This window comes from Malaclemys terrapin, chromosome 1 (assembly GCF_027887155.1).
Source record: "Malaclemys terrapin pileata isolate rMalTer1 chromosome 1, rMalTer1.hap1, whole genome shotgun sequence".
NCBI lineage: Eukaryota > Metazoa > Chordata > Testudines > Emydidae > Malaclemys > Malaclemys terrapin.
Genome location: NC_071505.1, coordinates 197,864,102 through 197,880,358, shown reverse-complemented (window position 1 = coordinate 197,880,358; position 16,257 = coordinate 197,864,102). Strand labels below are relative to the sequence as shown.

Below are 16,257 nucleotides of genomic sequence, written 5' to 3'. Positions count from 1 at the left end.
CCTCAACGTGTCTGAATCAGGCAGAGATCTGATCTCAATTTATAGACAGAAAACTGATTTGTCTCTGGAGATAAGGCAATGAGAGAATCAGACACAACGGATGGTGACTAAAAGTAAGACATTGCTGGGTTCCCATACCCAATAAAAAATAGCTAATGGGCTAGACATTTACATATTATTTATACACCCCTTTCCCTCTCCCCCCACTCATGTGTGGGACTGATATCCATGTGCTAAACAGCATTTATTTATTCAATTAGAGCTAGCAGGAAATGTTTCTGATGAAAATCTTTTTGTGTGTGTGTGGGGGGAGGGGTTCAGACAATGCCAATGCATCAAAACTGCTCACAAGAAAGGGTTTGTTTTGACCAGTTTCTCATTTACAAATATTTTAAACAGAAGTTTCCAAATTCTGAAAATGAAAAATTCCAGTTTTGATTTGAAATGTTATATTTAGAAATATAAGTTAAACCCAAAATAGAAAATATTCAAGATTGACTTTTTATCCTAATTCAGCACAGGAAACATTCTGGAAATCTCATTTCCCCGTCCCGGATGGGAAAACTGTTTCCTGCCTGGCTCTACTTTTGACCCTCCCTGTGCTCAGTGATCCGTCTGCACGGGGACTTATCCTACATTCTACATTTCTTCAGTCGCTTGATACTGTACATTAAAACAAAAACACAATCTACCAGAGAAATGGGCCCTATGTCCCCAATATTCCCAAATTAGTTTGAAGTATTATACAGAAATATTCAGTTGTGGACCAGTGGCAGGTTTAAGTGCAGTGTTTGTGAACCACATGGCTTGAAACAGCCTTTTTTAGCATCTGAAAGTGGAGAATCCTGGCTTTCAAATCGATCCAGCACTTGATTTTTCTAATCCCTAGAAAGTCCCAACATGCTGGAATTTAATCGTCACATTATAATTATTTATGGATAAAGCTATTTTGGGGTATTTTTTAGAAGTTTCTAATCTATTGTTCTCCTCTTCTCCCCCAAGCCTTTTACAGCAGGACTCAAACTAATTAAGGCTCCAATTCAGAAAAGTATCCCTATTTGGGACAGCACTTAAGCATGTATTTACGCACGACTTCAACTGGACTTAAACATGTGATTACTTTTAAGCATGCATCAATGCTTTTCGAATTGAAGCCTAAGGCATGTGGACTCCACAAGCAGAAGATATTAAAAATACTACCTCTCAGAAACAAATTCTTCAACCAGTACCACAACAATTTTTGTAACTCATGCGGGATATAGAGAATACACAGTGCTGTGGTGGGGTCAGGACGGTTTTCCTTTGCTTGTCCTCAAGATGAGCTGCAAAACTTGCACACTGCTTCATCACTCATGCAGCCATCCCAAATTAACACCAAGAAACAAAATTAACCATCAATATGTTTTTTTCTGAGTTGTTCATTAACTTCAGTTGTACCTCTTCCCCCACGCTTGTTTGAAATATAAAGAATGAATTGGCACTGGGTTTGTTGCTGTTTTTCAGAGTAGAACATTTCAGAATTATTCATATGTGTAAAGTATAAGTCTCCATGTCACTCTGAAGTTACTGGGTTCATTTAGTGTAGCTTCTAACTGAAGTCCTTTGTAAAACAGTGTAGTACCTAGGTCTTATCTGTGACAAGTAAATATTATGGAGTCATCTGGGAATGACTCCACAGTCATAGAGTTTAAGGCTGTAAGGGACCTCCAGATCATCTGTGTCTGATCTGCATATCACAGGCCACCACCATCCACAGAGTAAACCCAACAACCAATTGTTGCATTCTAAGAAGGGGCATGAACTCCTGCGATTTCTCTAAAAGTAGGTGGCCAAGTTGTGTAAAATTTCAGTTAGGTTTTATGTTCTTTGAAGTTTGTATGTAGTTTTTGTTTTTCTCTTTAGAAGTTTTTAGTAAGAAGTCTTTGAATTTGGGCTCTAACTGAAACGTCCCCTTGGCAGTCCTAAATTTCATTGATAGCTCTTTAAAAAAAAAAATTCTACACAAAACTTGGCAGAAGGGTTAACCCTGAGTTACCTGGTGCACCACAGAGATTATTAAAAAACTGGATATAGGATCACTTTCAGCTGTTATTTACATTATACTTTTATGTCATGTACCTAAACCTGATTGGATAGGAGCCAGGAGCACATAAGATCTTTAGATGAAGCTTCTCTATCAGGAACTACTGTCTTGTGATGGATTTTATCTTACAATGGAGAAGATACTTAATGGTTCATGCACTGCTGGTAGCACATAACGGCATAATTGTCTGTCAGTAGTTGCACATCTACCTCCAAACCCCAGAGAGATCCACTCTCCTCCCAACTTCCCATCCCCACATAATTCAAAAATAAATCTAGGAAATTACTGTACAAAAAATGTCATTGTGAAGCACTTAGTGTTTTTGCAAATAACATTCTTGACACAAACCCACAAGAGCCAGGAAATGCAAAGTTAAGCCATCTACCAATACATATCTTCTACTCCTCCCCTGCTGGAACACATCTTATCATCATCACAACTACTGTACAGCACACACCATGCACTGCAACTCTGCCCCCTCAACACACCCTTCTGCATACACCCCTTTACCAGATTGCTCCCCCACTGCCACTTGTAGGTGTGGCTGTTTGGTACAATAGCTGGTTGTGTTGGGAGAGGGTAATCTGGCAAAGGGATTTTTGTAGAAGGGCAGTTCAAGGGGATGAGGCATCCCTAGGAAGGGCAGAATTAGAGGTGTGGTGCACAATCTATGTGCACCTGGTGCACAGTAGCTGTGGGAATAGCAAGATGTATGCTTGTGGGTGGAGGAGTAGAGGATGTTTACTGTTGGATGGCTTAACTTTTTCATTTCCTGGCTGTTGTGTATTTGTGTCGGGTATGCTGTGTGAGTAGCAACCCTAATTATGTCACAACTTTTTTAATATTAATATTTTATTGTGGTGGGCTACTGAAAACAACCACATTTTTTTCATCTTAAGGATAAAAACCAATTCCCTCCCTATTCTAAGTGTCAGATCAAAATCAGCCTTTAAAGCTGAATTGTGAAACAGAGGGGTTTTAATGGAAATGTTAAGACAAGAAAAGTTATAGCAATGCAACCTACAAGGAACAAACAAGCAGGGTTTTGCTGGTATGCTATTAACAGTAGAATCCATCTTTTCTGTGTAAAAGCATTGCCTGGACAATCAAAAACAATTTTACTTTTGCATTATTTTAAGATTTCAGTGAAAAATGGAAATCTGAAAGAGGTCAGATTTTAAAAATTGATTTAATCTAAAATATCTATCCATACAGTCAGTTCATAAGCTTCCATCTACAGAATCACAGCCTTCTACATTATACAGCTCTGCATTTACTTTTGAAGATCCTTAATGAAATGTTTTTCTCATGTGTTTTTGTTTGTTTGTTATTTTTTGAGGGAATGGGGAAGGATAATAAATATTATACACTATGTTCCTATAAATGCCACAATATATTCAATCCCCTCAGTTCTTAGTTACACTCTTAATATAGTGAATGGAAATGGTTTTAGATTTAATGATTACACCTAAGGTCCCAATCCTGCTAAGTGATCTGCAGGTGGGTGAATCCCCAGTGCAGACAATGGGGCTCTGCAAAAGAGCAAGAGTCCATCTGCATGGATCAATTTGCAAGACTGGAGTCAAAGTGTAAACAGAAAACGGACATACAAAGAACAAAACCTAATAGCTCTTTGTGGATGCTTAGTTGGGCAAATCAGAATGGCAAATATGAAAACAATGTAGGTCTTTCATTTACATATTGACTAGCTAGGCAGTAACATAGCTGAAAATAACTGTTAGGTAGGTGTCCCTTTTCAATAAGTGCAATTCAAAAAATTCTATTCCAACAAATGTTATACACACACATTCACTTACAACAATCAAAGTAAGTGACTAAAAGTATAAATGACATTCTAATACAGTATATACTGATACTTACACAGAGCCAAAGCTATTTTATTTTAAAACAAGATGTTTCTTTTGCATTAACCATTCTTTGAAAGCTCAGTGAAAACAGCCATCAAGTATTTATGCAAATGTAAGAGAAAACTTACAAGTAATATTTGCATAGCACTGTACATTTGTGTACTAGTTTGGGACACCGTTTTTCAGAAACTACGATAGGTGAGATTATTTTGCTACTTGCTTTTAACAGATTTCAATGCATCTTTTCTGAACTGCATATAATTGTGTGTAGGAAATAACTGTAAAAATGTACAAAAATATATATACACATGCACAGTAAATTTGTACCCTGTATACAGTTTTTTTATTTGGTTGATTTGGCTAATATCTGGTAGTTAACAAAAACAACAAAATCACAAGGTTGTAACAATCATTTAGGTTAATGATGTTTAGTTTTCTCAAAGAGAAAATTATTCATTAAAGCTACAGTACTTGCTGGTGATCTTTATGGTTCAGTAACATGCCAGTTTATGGTAGCTTCCTGGCTTTCAGGCAAGTAGCATTTGATTGTCACAACTCACAGTTCTGAGACAGCAGAAGCAATGAATGTATTGGGTACATTTTGCATGTGTAACAAATGATAGCTCTGTAACACAATCTAGTGGTTTTAAAAACATTTCATTCACAATAAATATTAGACACCCAAATTAACCATTAGTTTCAAAAGAAAGTTGAAAGTTAAAAATATCCTTCCTTAACAAAAGTATTATGTCTTGACAAAAAATAATAGATGAAACAAGAGTTTTAAGATTCAAAATATGTAGAGACCTCCTCCTAAAAGGACACTGTTAACCTGGATTTTCTGAAATTATTTTTTTTTAAATTCCAGTTTCTGACAGAGCCCCTTTTAAATGGTATGTCCTGATTTTTGAAAATATTTCCTTTTAAAACGTTAAAAGGCTTTTTCCACTACCTCACTGGTGTTTATAAAGATCTCTTCAAGCAAGGGGGAACTGACTATATACAAAGTGCTCTCCAACAGTCCACGTACACAAACTAAACTTTTTTTTTTTTTGCCAACTTCTTTCAGATTTTTCATAAAACTGAAGTGTTACTTGTAACTATTGTAGGTACAAAATTTTCAAATATGTGTAATTTTAAAGTTGTGTTCCTTAAATTTGAAAGCACAGGGGTTAATGACAAGAGAATTGTGAAATGTTTAGTTTATGGATGCTAATCCAGTATCTTGCCAGAGTTCTTTAAAATAGAGAATATTTTCATTACATCTTTCAAGCAGCTGGCAAAAATTGCACATGATCTGTCACATTCAGACATTCTGAAAATGTTCCCAAAATATGGTAGCAATCCTGTGAAGATACTGGTGCAAAAGATTGTTGAGGAACTCAGGTAGATACTATCCTGCCACTTCTTCCCTTTCCAGGTGGAACCTAGTCTTATGGGGAAACTCCTGACTGCACAAGGAGGGTAGATTCTTCTCTGGGACAAATTCTGATCCCAGTCCTAGTGTATCCAGAGTAATTCCATTGATTGCAATGAAATTATTTCACTTTTGTACTAGCATAATGGTTGCTCTTTGTGTGCATGCTTAGCTGTGTGGTTTCCAAACTTTCTGGCAATTATTTAGTTTCCTGGATCAAGAAGTCAGCGGTACCAACCAGTGCCCTTCATCCTTTCCACTATGTTTACTCTAACCTGCAGTGTGGCCTTTATCAGCTTCAGAACCCAGCTTTATACAATATTTGGGTTTGGAGCAGCCCAAGCTCCATCATGGGTTAGAGAACACACAGATAAAGGGGGAAGTGAGCAGTTGTGGCACACTGTGCTTGAGTACAGATTCAGCACTAAAGATCAAGAGGGTGAGCCTATACGAATAGTCACAAATCAGAAGAGGTAAACATAACAGCTGTTTTGGAACCAGTGGCTTAACTCTTAGCAGTGTTACTGCGGGCACATCTTGGGGAGTCTATATCCCCTAAATGATAAGCACTGTTTTCAAGGAAAGTCCATGAACGTACTTCCACATTCAAGTTGACCTACTATATATGAATGATACTTAGCTGGGCTATACCTGTTTATTTTGGCCATGGATATGTTTGATGAACGCCGCTGGCTAATTGGCATCAACGGATGTGGATATTTCATTACGCCTCTTGCAACATTCTGAAGCATTCTGCCTAGTTTGAGCTTGGTATGAAAATCAACATTCCCTTAATCAAAGGTGCATACAGTCACATCTTTTTTGAGTATTCCCAGGCAGGAAGTGCACCTCCATCAACTAAAAACATAATCACATTAACTAACTGTTGGTTATCTACACACACCCCCAATGTTAATGACATCGTTGTGCTAACTCCCTCATGTTAGTCTGGTCCATTTCAGAGGGCTCAAGTACCAGATAATGATGTACTTACGCAAACAAACAGTCTTCTACCATATGAGACAGGCCTTCTGTAGAAAGTCTCTACTTTGTACCAGTGAAGGCATGTTATCAACAGACTTAGACTTGATAATATGCCAGTTGATACTTATTGAACATACCAAAACAATACTGACTGACAGGAAGACAAAATCCATGGACACTTGTAGTAACTTCTATTAGAAGATATGCTGTACTGCAAAAGATGTTTTGGAAAGCCCCTGAGCTCCACCTGCGGCGTCAGAAGAGAACAGTCTGCAGACACTACATTGTAAATAGACGGTGGTAGATGAAGACAAGATGAACAACACAGAGGTGAATACAACAAAGCTCCAGAGAAAAGATGTGTGCTTTTTCCATGAATGCTAGGCAACCAGGAAAAGGGACATAATCCTCAGTATTGGTCAGCAATTAAGTGTACAGAGCCCTTCAAAGTGGTTTAAAGCAGAACAAAGGACAATGCCCATGTTCTTTGTGCCCAAGAGAAACACTTCACTTGGTGGGACACAAAGTCAATAGCAAGAGCACATTCTGACAGTCAGCTCATGGTTGGCAAGAGACCTCTATGAGCCAAAGCCTGTAAATGCCAATTAGTATACCAGAGGAAGTCCTTCAGCCACAATTTTTTATCCTTTTGTGACTGATGGGATGCAATGGTGCCAGCAGCCAGCAAGAGCTCTCCCACCATATTCTTCACAAGGCTCCTGCATTGGGTCGCATGATGCTATTATGGTATTGCATATAGGAATCTGAGGGGATATGACTTCTTCCTCCATGCCAGTGCTAGGGAGCTGCTAAGGTCCAGAATCTAAAATGGGTGCATATTCAATCTGGGAAGCCATTTGTCTCCTGAATCAGGGTTGAGCTCTCCAGAAGTTGGCCTGTGAAAGCTCCACTGAGACCTCATGTCCACAACTGGAGAACTTGAATTTTAATCCAAAAGGTCAAACAATTAAAGCCTTGAAAGATGGGTGGAGTGAAAGGGGAAAGGCTTCCAGATTCTTAAAAGACTTATTAAAATTGTGGAGATCATGGGTGAAAATCAAAGACCAAAAAAATTTGATATATTTTTGTTTATTATTGCTCTCAGAGGGCTTCGTAGTCAATTATACAAGCTATTTTCTATTAAACCAGAAGAAAATAGTGTAAAATATAAAATCTATGCTCACTGTTCCAATCCAAGCCACTTGCTCATCTTCATTAGAGACATTTACTGCAGCTATTTCCAATCATGTTAATTTATACATACTCTGTATATATATATATATATATAATTATATATTAAAAAAAAAACCTATCTGAAGAGACAAAAGTTCAAAATGAAAATGTTCTTGCACTATTTGTGCAGTGTACTGTGCACTGTTGTACAATTCAGTTTTCCAAATTGTTACCAATATGTCTGCTTAGTATAGTAAAAATTAAGCAAATGATAGTATATTTACTACACTTCCAAAACAAAACACGACCAATATGTTATGATAAGAAAAGAAAATACATTAAACATGTGCTTATTCTCCCCTTGACGTACATGCACTAATCCCATTAACTCTAATTAGGAGTTGCATGCACTAAGAGGAGACAAGACCTCTATAAAAAGAAGGGATTTTTAATCTTTTCCCCTGTATAGTGCCCAACCCTTCCCTCCCGCCACTAAGAAAGGGGAAATATTTGTTAAATTCTGGTAGCTTCTACCAGTACCAAGGCCCCTGCTCACAGGTAACTGTAAAGTATAACCAGTGGTCTTCCTGCTTTGCTCTTGTTACCAAAGCAAGTGCCATTTAAATATGTTGAACATCATCTTCAAAAAGCAAGTATACAGCATCTGTTAAGTCTTCCTAACAAGCAAGAGTTATAGCCATTACCCAAAAAAAAAAAAATAAAAAAAAAAAATAGCAAGCCCACCTGTTTTGGTCCTCTGGTTAGAAAACATCAAAGAAAACCAGGGATTTTGCTTTATCAGCATTCAGAATTCTAACTGTTTAAAAAGAGTGCAAAAAAATGCTTGGTAAGAAAACACACAATCATGGCCGTATTCTGCCCCTCAGAAGCCGGTGTTCAACTTTCACCGACGTTAAGAGTTGTACACCCCTTTTTTCCCTTAGGAAGCATGGCATACTAACACAGGGGCTGAGAGCGCAATGCTTAGCTGGAGATGGCTCTAACAAAAGACGTGGATGCCATGAGACAATCTTGAAAATTCTCTCATTAAAAAAGACCCCAAATGAACAGTCAGGTGCATGAGAAAGTAATGATGAACAACCCCAAATGCAGCATTTCAGTAAGCGATTAAATTATTCTAAAACTTGAAGTTCAAAAGAAAATCCTTATGGGCAAATATCTGTGGGGGAGGAGGTTAGAGTGAATATGAAAAGAAGGTAAAATATTACACTTTTACCTTTGGCTACCACAGCAAAGAAAAAATAAATCAGTGTTTTAATGAGGTCCAGCCTTCACAGAACTGAAATAAATATTCAGGAGTTTGGGTTAAGACGAAAGGATGAGAAGTAACACAACATCATTTTAACCTTTAGGGTCAAATTCTGCCCTCAGTTATACTTGGGCAACACATTCCACTGCCTACTCTGGAGTGTAGCCGAGTGCAGAATTTGGCCTTTAAACTTGAAGATATAAGCAGTTTCCACATATTTATGAATACCCAACTACACACACATACAACGGCACTCTGCACAACTTTACAATGTGCGTTTGGAAAGAGACTGGCACAGCCAAGGTTCCAATCTCCAGTTTTCAACCATAAGCCCAAAAGCCAAGTGATCAAAATGGTAGATATTAAAACCCCATGAAGCTACCTCAACAACCAACTAGTTGTTTCCACCTCTAACAACATGGCTCATCTAGCGATATATCTCATATCAGTGTCCTACCATAGCCAGCTAAGAAAAGCAGCACAGACCACTGTACAGTCAGAAAATGTAGGGTGGAATCCTGGCCCACTGAAGTCAATGGCAAAACTTCTATTGACTTCAGTGAGGCCAGGATTTGACCCCTAAACACTAGAGCAGTGATATCCGACTGTCTTCTGAGGCTCTTTGTAGCACATGCTATTAAAACACTGTGTGATTTAATTATTAACCAATCAGGATGCTTTTACTAGGTTATTAACCAACTGTAGTTGATAAAATAATACTTGGTCAATCATTTTGCTCTGAGAATAATACATATATACACACACAAACTATTTTGCCTGTCATACTATTTCAATATGAATAGATAGTACTATAGTAAATGAAACAATGAATTCACATACTATGGCTCTTTTGGGTAATGTTGATCGCTAATTTGACTCCTGAACCACTGAGTATCACTGCGTTAGAGACACTAATTGCACCCTTTCTTTTTAGTGTTGATGCAGATAAAGAAAAATCCTTTCCAGGACGGCTGTGCTGGTTTATGCTGATTTTCTCAGTAGACTGCTGCGAGGGACAACCAGTGGAGTGGGACTTCGGCGATGAGAAACATGAACAGAAATAAGGAAGAAACGCCAGTACAACTGAGTAAATAGCCTTCTTTACACTGGACCAAATCTCAGGGCTTACTATTCACTTAAAAAAAGCAAAGCAAAGCAAAACAGATCCAAGGCATGTAAAGTATAACAGGCAGTGCTCAAATCACCAAAGGGGGGTGTTGAGCTTTAACCAACAGGTGTGGGGGGGAAAGCCTTTAAACTGTATTAATACTAGTGAATCTGATGTACAGTATGTGCTTATCAATAAGGTACCATTTCCATCAAAATTCTATTATCCATTTTCTTGTGGTACAGAAGTTATATGATGTTGCCTGAAAATAAAAAGTGCCTTCAATAAAATGTATACAAATGGGATTTTGTCTGTAGTCATGATAAAATGGCCTTTCCAAATGGCTTTCACCCAAGGAACTGCTGTCAGTGAATTTAAAATGGGTTGTGTTTCCTGGAGCACACTCAGCACCGAGGCTGGGAAAAACAAATATTAAATTGGCTTTAGCAAGAGGAAACATTCAATGGCTCCTACTGCAAAGTGAGTTTCAGATTCTTGAAGGATAAACCAGTGTGACTGGTCATCTGAAGAAGTAGGTAGCTGTGTCCAATATTTCTCGGCCACTCCGCAAACAAAGCAAAAAGTTACCATTTTTTAGCCCAGATTTTCACCCCAAGTTTGAATAAAATGGTCCTTAAACAGACAGAAAGCTGATGTTTTCTCTCCTCTTGATTCTTCCAATTTCTTCATTCTTGGCTCAAGTATTATTCATTAATATTAGTCATCAGTTAATAAGAAAAAGATAGTTTCTAAGTGTTTTTTAATTAAGTTAATTTGATACCATAGTCTGGTTATACGTGCTGTGCTGCAGCTGTGAGTTACTCCTTTTTCTTGAATTCTTGGTTGCCATAGCTGGAGCCTTTTTCTATTTCGGTCACTCCTATCAGTCTACGAACTCCAAAGGAAGCTTTAAAATACAATACAGAAATTGGAGGTGCATTACAACGGATATAATGATAAAAATCTGTGTCTCTCTCTCTCTCTGACACACACATACACACTTTGATGCGAGATGGGCCATGGGGGATTGGATACAGAGGTCACAGACTGAGCAATCAGTAGTGACTCTGGGACATACACTGCCTCCAATCTGTGTATGCAGCTTCCATTGACTGATGCTTTGGATCAAGTACATGTGCTAAATCATTAAACCATAGGGCAGTCCAGATTTAAAGACTCAACAGAAGTGTAACTAGTGCACATGTGTTAAAAGAAGCTGAACTGATAGCTCTGGAAGCTGAAGTCTTCCGTAACCACAGAACATACTCAGTCAGTATGGGGACCATCAGTGCAAACTTCTTCACACTGCCCAGCCAATATGATTCACCCCTCATGAAGGGGCTACTGTGTGAATATTAATTAGCATATTAAATGTAACTTAAGAAATAAGAGACTAACCTGTTTGAAATTAAGGCTTTTGAAATAATTGTTTTTCTATGCAAAAATGGAAACCTATGTAACTTGTCCTGCATTTTCATTCAAAATAACAACTTTCTGCAAGTATCAGTAATAGTAATCATACACAGAATTTAGCACAGCTAATGGCCACTATTGTATCATATTGTGCTTTGGCATCATCTCCCTCTTCTCAATAACTCATTACCTGCTCCAACAAACCCCAGGAATGCAAGGATAAGAAGGGGTGATCCACTTGCAAAAATTCCAAAACCAAATGTGAAGAGAGGAGAGAGCAGAACAGTAGCCCAGAAGAGGAAGTTTAGCAGAGTCCATGGTCTTCTAGGAGGTTTAAACTGATGGCCGGGAAATATGCCTTCCTTATTATACATCTCTTGTAAAGCATCCTGGAAGAGAGGGGGGAGGGGGGGAGAATGTTCCTAATTCAGAAATGTTAGTTTTTGCATAAATAGTTCTAAGACTGTAGAATTCCATGATGCCATAAAGACCCACATCTGTGGCAAGCATTATTAGAGTCTGTGAGAAGAATTTGTATTTTCCGTGGCCTGTCTAGCATTCCGTTATGCTGCAATAACCATCAGTTAATACTATAAACAAACATTTTGAACACTATTTAAAAATAAACAAATAGAAATCAAATATTGTCAGTCTCCTTCCACCCCTGTACACCAGCTGTCAGTGTGTTCAGACTTCAGAGGAGCTTTAGCTCAGAGAACTACTCAGACACTTTCCAGTCCTGTGCTAGTTGCTTCTCTATTGTGCCTTCTTCCTGTCTTTATTACTAGAGAGTCAGGAACCATCTGTAGGAGGTGCAGCAGAAAAGGGTTCCTTTGGACCTAACAGAGTGAGGCAAAGCACAAGCTGACCAGCAGGGACAGCATTTCCTTAAACTTGAAGATACTGGGACTTGATTCTTCACAGGAAGGCTCAATCCAGTAGCCATAACCATAGAACTTCAGAAGGTAATACGCTCTGAACTAAGTCTTTAGAAAAGTGTGGTACTGAGAAAAATCAGACAAATGGTTACTGTGTCCATATTATTTTTCTCAGTTTAAGACAATGATTTATAAGCTGCATACAGAATGAAAAATCATTTATTTAACCTATTGCTATTTTAGCCTCCACTGACTTTACCAAAAAAAGATGAGCTCAAGGCATTTCCTCTTAATAATAAATCCTTTAGTACAAAGACAGCACTTTAGGAATTCCACACTTACAGTGGCTTTTCTAAACCCACAGAGATCAATTTATGTATAAAAAATCCTCTTTAACAAAATTTGACTCCAGTGTTGAATGGAGGTACAGCGAACAACAGGAGATATCAAACCTTCAATTGTAGCTAATGCAGAACATTCTGTCCAAGTGAAGTGAAATGGTGTGCTATCTGCTTTTCCTGCTTAACTCTATACTTACTCTACAGCAAAGAGGGCGACACAAATGGAAAAGCAAAAAATAAAAATGTGCATCAACGCTTATCTACCAAAGTGGGAAATTTCATGGAGCATTTTCATAATTTTCAAATGACTCTTAAATCTGTTTGACACATCGACATCCAGAATGCAAGAGGGGCAGACAACAAGTAATGTTCTTTGTAAACAATTCTCAGTCTCCTTGCCCCAATTGTTTTGAGTATTTTTAAGATCTACAATAAATACGGTTACAATGAACAAAAGTGAAACTTGGGAGAAGAACCTTATGAACAATTTGTTGCCCGCCTACAAGTTAAGTGAAGGTTTGGAAATATTGCAGTACAGGTCACCAAGGCAGAAAAATGCTCATAAGTGTCAGGGTTTCTGTGCTCTTCTACCTTCCATGCCAGAAACAGCACACAAAAAATAATCATCAAGATATGCATTTCAAAACAGATGTACACAAGTCCAATCTATACAAGGACGGGGCAAACTTTATGTACAGTTCTCTCCCCGTCCCTGCAGCTCTATTAAATCTGTGGTGAAGAACTTTATCATCTAGGAAAAAGAGTTGAAAGAAAACTTTTGAGCACCTGGAGAGTGCACTACCTATGTGCTCTGACAGCAAACTAATGGACCTGCCTGCATCACGTCAGAAATGGCAGCAGAGATCCGGCAGGCAAGTGGACAGAGACAGAGGAATAGGCAGGAGAGAACAAAGACTAGCTCTGCAAAAGTTGCAGTCCAGAGACTCACTCTGCTATGCATGTCCAAAATGAATGACCACGTCTGGTTTAGAATTATCATGTGCCTATAGCTCCTAGAAACATCCATAGGTGGAACAAAAGCATTTAAAAATATATGAAAAATACCCCAAACCTGAAGGACATAGCAAAAGAGAGCAGGTTACGTATGGTCTCCCCCAAGGGTGGCGGTGTGTGTGTGGGGTGTCTTCTATGTCTGTGCAGTAACCCACAGCATTTCCCTTCAAACCACAGCCACCATTCTGTGGTCAAGGAGGAATGGCTGGGGCTCCCTTCAAAGCCTGCCAACACCGCTTCTTAAATCAATCTAAGGAATAGCTGCCAAGTTACACATAGTGCTCCCATTTCCTCTCTCCCTCCAGGAGTTGAGTGTGCATTGCTCAGCTCTTGACATGCTGCTCCTTAGAACGTTACTTTATGACAGATCTGAAAGAGAAAAAAGCCATTTACCTTCTCCTGGTACAGTTTATGAAGCCAGTTTGCAGCTTCCTTTTCATCTACAGGGATATCTTCAAGAGGAAATCTCCTGGTTTAGTAAAGAGATTAAAAAAAAAAAAAAGAAGAGTATTAAAAGAAAATCCAGATATTTATTTTACTTTAAATCTTTTCAAATGAAGAGCTGCAATTCAATATATAGCAAAAACTGACAGAAGTTTTGGAATTACCAAGTCATGAAGTGCAAATAAGAATCAGACAGCTTTTACTAGAAACCACACCTCCAGTTCCCACTTAGAAATTTGCATTCATGAAACAGCAGAATATACAGCTGTTCCTACCAATTTCTGTCTCCCTCAGAAAGACATGTATTTTCTATTCAAGTATTACTGCAGCTGCAATGGAGTTATCAATGGTTGAATTCAAGTAAGGTCTAGTTCACATTTTGACGACTAGAGCCAGTCAACAAACTGGAAAATTATTCACAAACATTTTCACAGTGAAAAAAATCATTTTTTTTGCTTGAAAAATCAAAATTTGGAAAATTGTGACCAGCTCTATTGAAACCATCTTCTCTTCATATGCCACTTCTAGTGACAATCTACTCATTTTCCTCCTATTCTACTGTCCTCTCAATCACTCTGGCCTTCCAGCAATCAGTCTCCAGCTTTCAAATGATTTCCCACTGCAGTGCCAGCCTGCTTGCTTTGCAATGTAGAGAGACTCTTTGCAAGGTTCAATTTGCAAAGTCGAAACCTGCAAGGTTCACTCATCCCTAGTTATGTAGAATCTTTTGGAGGGATGATATTAATCTGACTCTGTGATCCTCTGGGCAAACAGAAAAGACACTGGTGGGAAAAAACATATCAGTGAGATGGCCAATGACCAGGTCAGCAGTTCATACACGAAGTACAATAATCTGTAAAATACATATTGGAAAGAGTGTTTCCCAGTGCTCTGAAAGACACGTTCAACACATTCTAGACCGTTAAATCACTAACATAATATTTAGTTTTTGAGAATAGCTTTATAAAGAAGGATTGCGCAATTAATAAAAAGCATCATTTGCTGAAAGTTCTCTTCCAAAGTCATCATTCCACTGAAATCGCCACTAGAGGGTACTCACAGCAAGACCATTTTGATGATTTAGGAGGATTATTTCAATTCTCTGGATCCATTATGAATGAAGACCTGCAAAGTGTGCAAACAGACTTGGCCACTCATCTCCGTGCAGAGGACAACGTACATCTTATGCTCAAAACCTGAGCTCAAATGGCTTCCTTTCTTTGACCTAAGCTACGTCTGCAGGCCCATCAAGGGTGCTACATGTGTTCAGTTTGCAATAAAAGGACAGAAACATACAGCCTGTGAGAGGGAAATGTATGCTAGCTACATCCTACCAGTGAGAGCTCACCATACTGTATTTGTGTTTAATGTCTGGAAAAATTAGATTCAGTTTTGTACTTGCTCATTGCAGCACTGTAGGAAGTTCCCATCACCAGAAAAGTTGTATTTCCAGTTGGGATTAACCTCCCATGTCCCCAAGCAACCTTAAACAAGGCAGGTTCTAGCACAGTCAAGTGTCTCGAGAAGGCACATTCACCCCACAAATAAATATATATGTTTAAAATCACAGCAGACTGAACAATTCAGAAGTTAGGTTAGTAACTGGGCACAATTAGTCAAGTATGCTCACCTAGCACTAATACTACAGACTGTTCTATAAGGTTGGCTGAAAGCCACTGGTTTTTATCTTTCCTTTAGCACCACCAAACCACACCAACTCACATCTCATTTAGCAAGCAGAAGGTATTAAGTGGATGAAGCCGTTGTCTCAGTGCAAAAATATCCAGATATTTGTGCATACTTACTCATATCTACTTTGCCATGCTGTGGCACTTATAATTGTCTAGGGAAATCATACTCAGCACACGTGCAGTGCACTATTATTAGTTTTGTAACTTGCTTCTCCACTTAGCAAAGCATGTGCTCCTCATTGGGAATATGTATGTGGTAAGCGAGAAGAGTTAAAGTGAAACCACTCTGAGTTATCCAACTGCAAAAGATTTCTGGAAAATTTCCTGAAGGCATTTCTGAATGCATGCCTTTCCTTTCTCCATCCCTGGATAATTCCCAAAATGGTCAAATGGAATTGTACCAGGTTTCCAGTCCCTCTCAACTCTGGGCTCTCAAGAAGCATGGGGAATTTCAGCTAAGAGAGTAATTTTTGGGGAAGTTACATAAGCACCTGAGAACAGGATTGGAATGGAAGTTCCTCCCCAACTACAGCTTGTGTTTCACCTGCTTCTAGGCTGGTAGCTCTTGCGCTA

General features: G+C 38.5%; 1 protein-coding gene across 3 annotated transcripts in view; it reads right to left on the bottom strand.

The window, feature by feature from the left end:
• Nucleotides 1-3,253: 3,253 nt before the first annotated feature.
• AGPAT3 (1-acylglycerol-3-phosphate O-acyltransferase 3) overlaps nucleotides 3,254-16,257 on the bottom strand; it is a 187,070-nt gene continuing 174,066 nt past the window's right edge. For all 3 annotated transcript variants that reach the window (XM_054005249.1, XM_054005239.1, XM_054005258.1), the window contains exons 7-9: nucleotides 13,943-14,018; nucleotides 11,507-11,705; nucleotides 3,254-10,810 (exon numbers count right to left, since the gene is read on the bottom strand). In XM_054005249.1, coding sequence (XP_053861224.1) covers nucleotides 10,722-10,810; nucleotides 11,507-11,705; nucleotides 13,943-14,018 — 364 coding nt within the window. In that variant the 3' untranslated portion in view covers nucleotides 3,254-10,721. The remainder of the gene's footprint in view (nucleotides 10,811-11,506; nucleotides 11,706-13,942; nucleotides 14,019-16,257) is intronic.